Here is a 10,429-nt window from a genome sequence, read left to right on the forward strand (position 1 = left end):
GAGAGGGAAAAATGAGGAGCTGATGCCAGGGGCTTAGGTGGAGAGCAAATGTTTTGAGGATGATGAGAGCAATGAATGTACTGATGTGCTTGACACAATTGATGGATGGATGGATTGTGATAAGAGTTGTATGAGCCCCTAATAAAACGATTTTTAAAAAAGAAAAAATATACAGAGAAAAACTTCCATTGAAAATAAAAGTAGAAAATATTGAAAACTGAAATTTTAAAGTGGGTCAAAAGATAAGGTGTTCCATCTTAACCTAACTACACCTGCCACAGTTGACTTGACAATGTTCTCTGATAGCAAGGCTGTTTGCACCCCTGACGTGTGTTAGAGGAGTCACTGAACTGAAGCTTCTTTCCCTCCTTCAGATCTAGATTTCATTATTTACAGTCCTTGCTTCACCCAGGCTGGCATGCTGCTTCCACGTGGACTTAGTTGCCACCTTGCTTGGATGGCTGCTTGGTTTAAGAGAAGTCTATAAGACCCCGGATGATACTTTCTTCCTGATAACCAGGCATCTCTGGTTTACCATCACCAGCTTGCTACAACTGCTCAGCTCTTCAGTGATCCTTTCCTGAGGGCCAGCATCCAGCAGGCCCGTGTCATAGAACTGATTGCTCTTAGATTTGGCCTAGAATTGTGTGCAAGCCCACCATCCTCTCATCCATCTATGGTTTACATATGCCTCTGGTTCACCATGGAGACGTCACCATTTTATGATAGAGAATATTATAAATTGTCCCCCTGGGGCATAACGTAATTTTATTGATAGTGTCATTAATTTAGCCAATGGCATAGTATTTACAACACTGTGGAGGAAAGGAATTTATTGTATTGGCTGGTTTCAGACTGCACTACAGGAGTTACTGAACTGTGTAGATTAAACTCTTCAGTGATTGGATACTATTTATACAAACAGTGGGGGTTAATGATAAGACAAAATTTTCAATACCATTCATTCACAAAGGCAGAGCCATGCCTATCAGACTACAATGTCATAAAAAAGCAAGGAGAGCATTAAAATAGTAACTATTTTAATTTACTATGATAGCACCCAGCCATACAAACTATACATGTAAAAAATTTAAAATTCAGTTATATCAAAACATCTAAATCCTAATTTCACTTCCAAAACAATCCTCAGGAATTTTCAAGGGTTACCTGGCATAAAACTTGAATATCTTGTTGATTTAAGGATTCTGGTGAAAGACATAGGAGACCTGTATTGAGAATCAGAGCAAGGTCAAAATGGAAGCCAGAAGAGGTAATAGATGATTTTGCCAGTGGGGACTTGATCCATAGATCTTAGAATACTATCTATCTATCTGTCTATTTATTTATTTATGAATACTTGTATTTAATTTTAAAAATCTCTATTTTTTCCCTCTCTATTTCTTTAACAGCTATTATCACATGACTCTGGGCTACTGGAAGAATGATATGTAAACAAGTGGGAGTAAATCACACCACTGTTTTCATGGATGTTATCAGGTGTGACTTAGTGATCTGAAGGGAATTGGTCAGGAGGAGCAGAGAGTTCTACCTTTGTTCACTGATGCATCCCAAGAGCCTAGATTAGTATTGGCACATAGCAAACACTCAACAAATACTGTGTGTTGAATTAATTTCCATTACAGTGGAATTTAAGCTAGATCATTCTTTGTTCTTCCCAGAAGAAACTGGAGACTAAGAAGCATCAGGCATGGAACATTCCCAGGTGCAGCCAATGCCTCAGACCACATTTTGAGCAGATCTACTCCAAGATGCTACTCAAGGGCATTTACAATTATTTACCTCACAGGAGAGGTGTCGGACCACAAAGAGCATCTCCATTGGGGATAGCACAGGTAGGGTTTGTAAACAGCACTTCCTTACTCTGCTCCATTAAGCTTACTTATATTCGAGTTGCCAGGTTCCGAAGATGCTTCTGGTACTAATGTGACTGGATTATTCTTTTCTTGAAATTCTCTCTCAACTTTAGAAACTAGAGTATAACCTAGACTGGTTACACTCCTGTCTCTCCCCCTCCAGGCACTTTTGCTGGCTCCTCTCCCTATCTTACCCGTTAATTGTTCCAATTCCCCAGGCCCTTCTCATTGTGTAATGAAAACCTTTTGTTATTTCTGATTCTAGTTGATTCCATTAGAGTTTCTAGATCTATTTTCATATCTGAAAATAGCTTTCACTTATTTTCAAATATGTATTCCATATTTCTTAGACAAGGAGAATGTCTAAAACACTAAATATATTAAAGACATATCATGTATTGAAAATCTTGGAAGCCCCTCCGCAGAAGAATGCACTTCTGCGGACAGCTCAGGGAGGTGGGGCGGGTCTGCCCTGAACTCATGGGAGCAAACTAAGAGGGAAATAGAGAGAGAGAGAGAGCTGCATCCTGGGCCCCCCAAGCCCCAAGGCCAATATTCCTTCTCGGAGAAGCCAATGCACAGAGAAGGCCATAGGGCCAACCCCACCACGGGACACAGTGTCCCCTTACTGACTCATAGTGCTACAGGGGACAACACTGGAGACACAGTGCGGGAATTGTGCCCGGTCTGAACCCCACACACCAGGTGAAAGACAAAGGGAGCACAACAGGGCAGCAAGGGAAGCAAAGCATTTAAGTCCCCGAGGAACCCCAAAAATAGACTTCGGGGCAGGGCTTGGCACCTCATCAGACTCGATCGGAAAACATACATAAGAGTCAGCAGACAGATCTGGAACTATTTATAGACTCTTCTCCCTCCCTTTCTATATAAGACAGGTAGGATAAATAATTCCAAGGAGAAAACAATGGGACCAACTGTTCCAAGGGGACATGGGAGAGGGGGAGGTGGGAGTCAACAAATCCATGGACAAGAGATCTAAAATCAATGGCTAGGAGGGCCTGGTGGGGTTTGATCAAGTGCAATGTAGCCAAGAGGAATTACTGAAAGCTGAAAGAGGAAACTAAAGGAAATAGAGGAAAGAACTGGGAGGCAAAGGACATTTATAGAGGTATAAATACAGGCGTGTACATATGTAAGTAAATTTATATATAATGATAGGGATATAGTTCTATGTGCATATATTTATAGGTTAAGTATTAAGGTAGCAGACAGACATTGGGCCTCTAGTCAAGTACTCCATCGATGCAAGAACACTTTGTTCTGATAAACTGGCATTCTGTGATGCTCACCTTTCCAACATGATCAGTGAAGACAAAATGGGTGAAAATGTGGTGAAGAAAGCTGATGGACTTGATGCAAAGGGCTTACGTGCAGAGCAAATGCTTTGAAAATGATGAGGGCAAAGAATGTACAGATGTGCTTTATACAACTGATGTATGTATGGATTGTGATAAGAGTCATATGAGTCCCTAATAAAATGTTTAAAAAAAGAGAAAGCTGATGGTACCCAGCTATCAGTAGATATAGCATCTGGGGTATTGAAGACTTGAAGGTAAACAAGCAGTCATCTAGCTGGGAAGCAACAAAGCCCCCATGGAAGAAGCACACCAGCTTGTATGATCACAAGGTGTTGACAGGATCAGTTATCAGAAGACCCAAAATAAACAAACCATATTGATGTGAACAAGGGGGGTGAGGTGGAGACCCAAAGTCCATCTGTAGACAATAGAATATTCCCTTACAGAAGGGTCACAAGGAAGAGATGTGCAGTGCAGTATAGCACTGACAAAACACAACTTTCCTCTAGTTCTTTTGTTAGATCTCTCTGGAGAGAGAGTTGTACCTCGGTCCTTGGCTCCATGCGAGAAAGAAGTCACACCGAAGCCTGGTTCGTGATCCAAGTGAGTTTTATGAGAGTTAGAAGAAGTTTCAGGTTTACACGGCACCCATAGGACTCCTCCCGACCATGCAACCTGGTGGAAGCTGCTCAGCTTCACGCAGACAGTCTCTCTGTTGACTCTGAGCTCCTGCCTTTTCAAGGATTCCACGGGGAGGTGTGGTGGACGACCCCTGATCGACCCCATTGGTTGAATTGAATTCACCTGGCCCAGGTGGGCCAATCCAGGTGGCCTAGTTGGGCCAATCCAGCTTTAGCGCTCACCCATGCCCATCTGCGGGAAACCTGAATCTCTGAGCATGTGCAGTGCATCACTCCTTGTTCCCGTGCTTGGCTCTCTGGGCATGCGTTAATGGACATTTTTTAGCCCTGCCTAACACTTCTTCCTACCCTCCTCCCTCATCATGACTCCAGTTCTATCTTACAAATGCAGCTAGACCAGAGCATGTACACTGGTACAGATAAGAGCTCTCAACATATGGACTCCAGGACAGAGCAACCCCTCAGGAACAATAATAAGAGTAGGGATACTATGAGGGTAGGGGGAAAGTGGGGGGAGAAAGGAAACCAATCTCAATGATCAACGTATAAACTCCCCACCTCCAGGGTGATGAACAACAGAAACATGGGTGAAGGGAGACAGCAAATGGTGTAAGATATGAAAATAATAATTTATAATTTATCAAGAGTTCATGAGGGTGGGGGAGTAGTGAGGAACTGATATCAATGGCTCAAGTGTGGGGAGAGGTGGTTCCCCAACAAATCATCACGGGTCCGGTAGGCGCAATTGCACAGCGATAATAAGTAAAGATTATAGTCAAGTCATAGAAAGCATGAGAGATAGAAGAGAGATTGAATTAATGGCGTCAGACACCATTCATGGTAGCATGTTTACCTCAGCCCCGCTTGGTGGTCCTCCTGTGGGGAGCCTGGCCGCGAGAGCAGGAGGGAGCCTCAACTTTATTGCTAACCAAGGGTTATGATTACAGGTAACCACACGTCACAGGAAGGGGCAGTACCATAGGCATACACATCGCAGGAAGGGGATGTCTGATAGGCATACGCGTGACAGGAAGGGGATGAGCTCGGGGTGTGCCCGTAGGAATGGAAGGGAGTAGGGGTATACGTGTGACAAGATGGGTGGACCCTAGATTCATGATGGGGGCCTAACCTTGGTCACCCTTGGGCGGCTTGACCTCTCTGGGGTCTCCTATGAGTAAACAGACAACTAGTATCCTTATCACAAGGGAGTGGGCCCTACTTGTGTGATAAACAATGGTGACTGCTTGCTCTAGATGGCTGATAGCTCTTAGGGAGAATAATCTTTGATTTACTTCTGATGACCTCCAAGTCATTCATAAGCAGCTACATTTGGCATATATTTCGGGGAGACAACTTGGGAGAAATCCTTCTGCTTCCCACACTCAAGTAGAAAGAGGTTTTGAAAAGGATGCTGGCCATCACGCCATGAAATGTGCTTGACACAATGGATATCTGGAGCGTTACAAGAGCTGTAAGAGCCCCAATAAAATGATTTATGAAAATTAAAAAACACTTGTTGCCACTTTTTTGGGAAATGGTTAAAATAGTTTCCCTTGAAGTATAATGTTGATCCTTGGTTTTTAGACTAGATAACCTTTACTTAATTTTTTTTGAGATTAAATGCATTTTATTTTAGACAACTTACACGACATTTTTTTCTTTAAAAAAAAAAGCCTCCACTACAAATAAATCAAGGTCAAAAGTAAATGAAGAGCTCACGATGGTATCAGTTCCGTCTAAGTCCTGGTGTCGTGTGGATGAACAGCAGCCAGTCGGGATGAGGCATCGGTCGTGAGTTGCCCACTGTGTTAGCATTTCTCCATCTCTGAGCCATCCTTAAAGAAGATCATATATGGGGTGACACCATCTTCACGGTAGTCCAGCAGAGCAACCATGCCATCTGGATTCATGTTCTCACCAATGAAGAACTGGTAGTTTTTGACATTTGCAAGGATGTTCTTGATTTGTTCTGCAGCACCTGTCATAAAAGGCTTTACTCTTTCTGGTTTCTGTTCTTCAAGTTTGCCTTTGATTGACTTCATGTAGTCTTTGATGTACTTCTTGTAGGCTTCTTTTGTGAAGCTGGTTTCCTGCAAGTGATGGTTCACGACAATACCAACACCAGTGACCACGGTGCTTTCTGCTGCATCACCATCGGGGCCTTCAGCTGAGGCGTTACCCCCAATGAGGGAGTCATCGATGGCACCTTCGGTCCTACTGACCATCTTCCCCTCCACTTCCAGACACCGCCCGTCTGCGATCTCCCGGATCTTGTAGATGTCGGAGAACATCTCATCATGGCTGATGAGGTCGCGGTAGATGATCATGATGGCGGCTGAAGGGAGACAGCAGCAGCGGTGCTAGCTTAGCAGGAGCCCGGAGCTCTGAGTGAGTGCAGTGCGGCCAGAGCGGCGCTGGGGGGGAAGGGGGAGCAGGCGGAAAGTCCTTTACTTACTTTTTATTAATTAATTTTTTTTTACATTTTATTAGGGGCTCATACAACTCTTATCACAATCCATACTTATACATACATCAATTGTATAAAGCACATCCATACATTCTTTGCCCTAATCATTTTCAAAGCATTTGCTCTCCACTTAAGCCCTTTGCATCAGGTCCTCTTTTTTTCCTTTACTAAATTTTAAAATTATTAATTCATGTAACATAAACTTCACCATTTCAAAGTGTAAGATTTTGTGCTTCTTAGTATATTCATTATTGTGTTAGTCTGGATAGGCTAGAGAAACAAATCCGTGGACACACATATGTGTATAAGGGAGAGCTTTAGATAAAAGAGCAATTGAGCATTGAGATAACATCCCAGCTTAGTCCAGATCAAGTCCATAAATCCAACATTAGCCCATAGGTCGGACAGCAAACCATAAAGTCCTCTTCAGACTCATGAAACACATGCAATGATGCCGAATGCAGGACAATCACAGGCCAGTGGGTACAAAGTCTTTGGATCCGGTGGTGTTGTAAACATCTCAGCTCCGGCAGGGTTCTCTCTATGTGGCTTCTCCAGCTTCAGAGGTCTTGTCAGCTGCAATGTCTTCCAGAGAGTAGCAGAGAGAGAAGTGTCTTCGGCCTCCAAGGAGGAAGTACCAGATTTCCCAGAATTCTCAGGAGAAGGTCATGCCCACACAGAACCCTCATTGGCTAGCTCCAGATTGACAGCCTAGACTCCACCCCTACACTCTGAATCCTGAAACTGACACCACAATTATATTGGGCAACCATTACCACTCCTTAATTCCATAACATTTCCATCACCCCAAAAAGGAACTGCATACTCCCTTCCTCCCCACTAATCTACTTTCTATTTCTCTGGAGATAAATTGGACATTCATTTTTATTTTTCCTATTTCGACTTTTTCTAGAGATAATCTTTGGTAATTACTGCTACAGAGAATATCATGTTGTCAGTGTCGTCAGGTGCCAGTTGAATTGGTTCCAAACCATCGTGGCCCCATACAAACAGAACAAAACACTGCCTGGTCCTGCTCCATCCCAATAATTATTGTTGTTTGAGTCCACCGTCGTGGCCACCAAGTCAATCCATATTATTAGGCATCTTCCTCTCTTTCACTGACCCTCAACTTTGCCAACCATAATGTCCTTGTTTCGGGACTAATCTCTCCTAACAACATCTCCAAAGTACATGAGATGAAGTCTTTGCCATCCTTGCTTCTAAGGAGCATTCTGGAAGGACTTCTTCCAAGACAGATTGGTTTCTTTTTCTGGTAATTTGTACTACTTTCAGCATTCTTCGTCAATACCGTAACTCAATGCATCAATTCTTCTGCGGACTTCCTTATTTATCTTCCAGCTTTCACATGCAGAGGAGGCAAATGAAAACACTATGGCTTGGGCCAGGTGCACCTTAGTCCTCAGATTGACTTCTTTGTTCTTTTACACTTTAATGAGGTCTTGTAAAACAACAGACTTGCCCAATGAAATGTGTCATTCGAAATCTCAGTGACATAGCTTCTGGCTTCACACACAAGCCCTCACTATATGACAAGCTGACAGATAAGTGGTAGATGGAAGATTTTAAAATCATTTCATTAGGGGCTCATATAACACTTATCATAATCCATACATACATATAAGCACATATATACATATACGCATATATACACATATAAGCACACGCATACATATTAGCACACACATACATACAAGCACACACATACATATAAGCACACACATACATATAAGCACACACCTACATATAAGCACACACCTACATATAAGCACACGCATACATATAAGCACACACCTACATATGAGCACACGCATACATATAAGCACATGCATACATATAAGCACGCACATACATATAAGCACACACATACATACAAGCACACACATACATACAAGCACGCACATACATATAAGCACACACATACATACGAGCACACACATACATACGAGCACACACATACATATGAGCACACACATACATACAAGCACACACATACATACAAGCACACACATACATTTAAGCACACACATACATACAAGCACACACATACATACAAGCACACACATACATACAAGCACACACATACATACAAGCACACACATACATACAAGCACACACATACATATAAGCACACACCTACATATTAGCACACACATACATACAAGCACACACATACATACAAGCACACACATACATACAAGCACACACATACATACAAGCACGCACATACATACAAGCACACACATACATACAAGCACACACATACATATAAGCACACACCTACATATTAGCACACACCTACATACAAGCACACACCTACATACAAGCACACACATACATACAAGCACGCACATACATACAAGCACACACATATATACAAGCACACACATACATATAAGCACACACCTACATATTAGCACACACATACATACAAGCACACACATATATACAAGCACACACATATATACAAGCACACACATACATACAAGCACACGCATACATACAAGCACACATACATACAAGCACATTTGTACATTCATCGCCCAGATGATTTTATAGTTGCCTCCTTAGCATCCATCCTCTCTCTTCCTAGTTGTCTAGCACTTCTTAAGGCTGGACAGGATCACTTTTTGTCAGTGCTAGGAGAGATTTAGTGATCCCCATTCACCTTACATCTGTGCTGGGTTCAGGAGTGGGTATATGATCGGTCTAGATCCATTCACAGTGGTGCTAAGGACTTTGTATGTGTGTGTGATTGAGGTTTCATTTACACACAGTTAATGCTCAGATCTTGAGTGTACAGCTTGTTGAGTTTTTACATCTGTACCTAACTGTGTAACCACCATGCACACCAACAGAAGGACCACTCACAGTACCCTTCCTTCCCAGCCAGTCTCCACACTTTAAGAAAGACCACTATTCTGACTCCAAACCCTGGCGCTTTGTTCCATGACTGAGAAAGGAGTTGGAGTTTCCCTTCACTTGTATGTGACTGAAGAAATCCCGAGGCCTGGGAGCTACAGGAGACTATCTGGCTACCTGAGCAGAGACAGCCTAAGGATAAAGAGGACACATGGAGAAAAATAACAGAGACAAAGGGCTGCAGAGAAACCAACCCCGTTCTAACAATGGTGACATTCTATCAAATCAATTATGAAGCCCTATTACCTTTGAGCTAACAGGTTACAAGAGGCAGTAATTTTATAATTTAAATGATTTCTCTCGTTCTTGAATGCTTTCCCCACCCCCACTATTATGACTCCAGTTCTACCCTACAAATCCGGCTAGACCAGAGCGTGTACACTGGTACAGATAAGAGCTCTTGACACGTAGAATCCAGGACAGACACCCCCCCCCCAGGAACAATAATGGGAGTAGTGACACCATGAGGGTAGGGGGAAGGTGGAGGGAGAAGGGAGAGAGAGGGGGAACCGATTACAATGATCAATGTATAACTCTCCCCACCCCAGGGTGACAAACAACAGAAACATGGGTGAAGGGAACCAGCAGACGGTGTAAGATATAAAGATAACAGGAATTTATCATTGATAAAGGGTTCGTGAGGTGGGAGGATGGGAGAGGGAGGGAAAAAAGAGGAGCTGATACAAAGGACTCAAGAAAATGTTTTGAAAAGGCTAATGGCAACATATGTACAAATGTGCTTAACACGATGGGTGAATGGATTGTTATAAGAGCTGTAAGTACCCCAATAAATTGATTGACTTAAAATAATAATAATTAAATATTTTCTGCAAGGTTTTTGAAGCTCCCTGGCATATCATCCAAATATCCCAGGCTCTTTCCAACAAAAAAAAAAGACTTTAGTCCTCAACAGTGTGATGGGACCCCTTCTAGACAATGAATCCCCGGGAACTCAAATATTGAGCATCAACTGGGCAATCACTTTCAGTGATGCTGCCTTGATGGGAAATAGACTAATGCATAGGTCCTTTCCAACACTAAACATCTATTGAAATGCTTACTGATGTGGGCTCTGGTGGTGGTGTGGGTTAGGTGTTGGGTTGCTAACCACAAGGTTGGCAGTTCAAGCCCACCAGTCCCTCTAAGGGGAAAAGATGAGGTTGTCTGCTCCCGTAAAGTTTTATA

At 42.7% G+C, this 10,429-nt stretch overlaps 1 protein-coding gene across 1 annotated transcript; it reads right to left on the reverse strand.

Annotated features, from left to right (window-relative positions):
* Positions 1 to 5,574: 5,574 nt before the first annotated feature.
* On the reverse strand, positions 5,575 to 6,173 carry LOC142425836 (translationally-controlled tumor protein-like). Its single transcript, XM_075531249.1, has one exon. The coding sequence runs from the start codon at positions 6,159 to 6,161 to the stop codon at positions 5,643 to 5,645; it is 519 nt and encodes a 172-aa protein (XP_075387364.1). The 5' UTR covers positions 6,162 to 6,173; the 3' UTR covers positions 5,575 to 5,642.
* Positions 6,174 to 10,429: the final 4,256 nt, after the last annotated feature.

Source organism: Tenrec ecaudatus, chromosome 14 (assembly GCF_050624435.1).
Source record: "Tenrec ecaudatus isolate mTenEca1 chromosome 14, mTenEca1.hap1, whole genome shotgun sequence".
Classification (NCBI taxonomy): Eukaryota; Metazoa; Chordata; class Mammalia; order Afrosoricida; family Tenrecidae; genus Tenrec; species Tenrec ecaudatus.

What these genes read in the sequence shown, in the direction of transcription:
- LOC142425836 (XM_075531249.1), bottom strand. Translation starts at nt 6,161, where the DNA reads ATGATCATCTACCGCGACCTCATCAGCCATGATGAGATGTTCTCCGAC.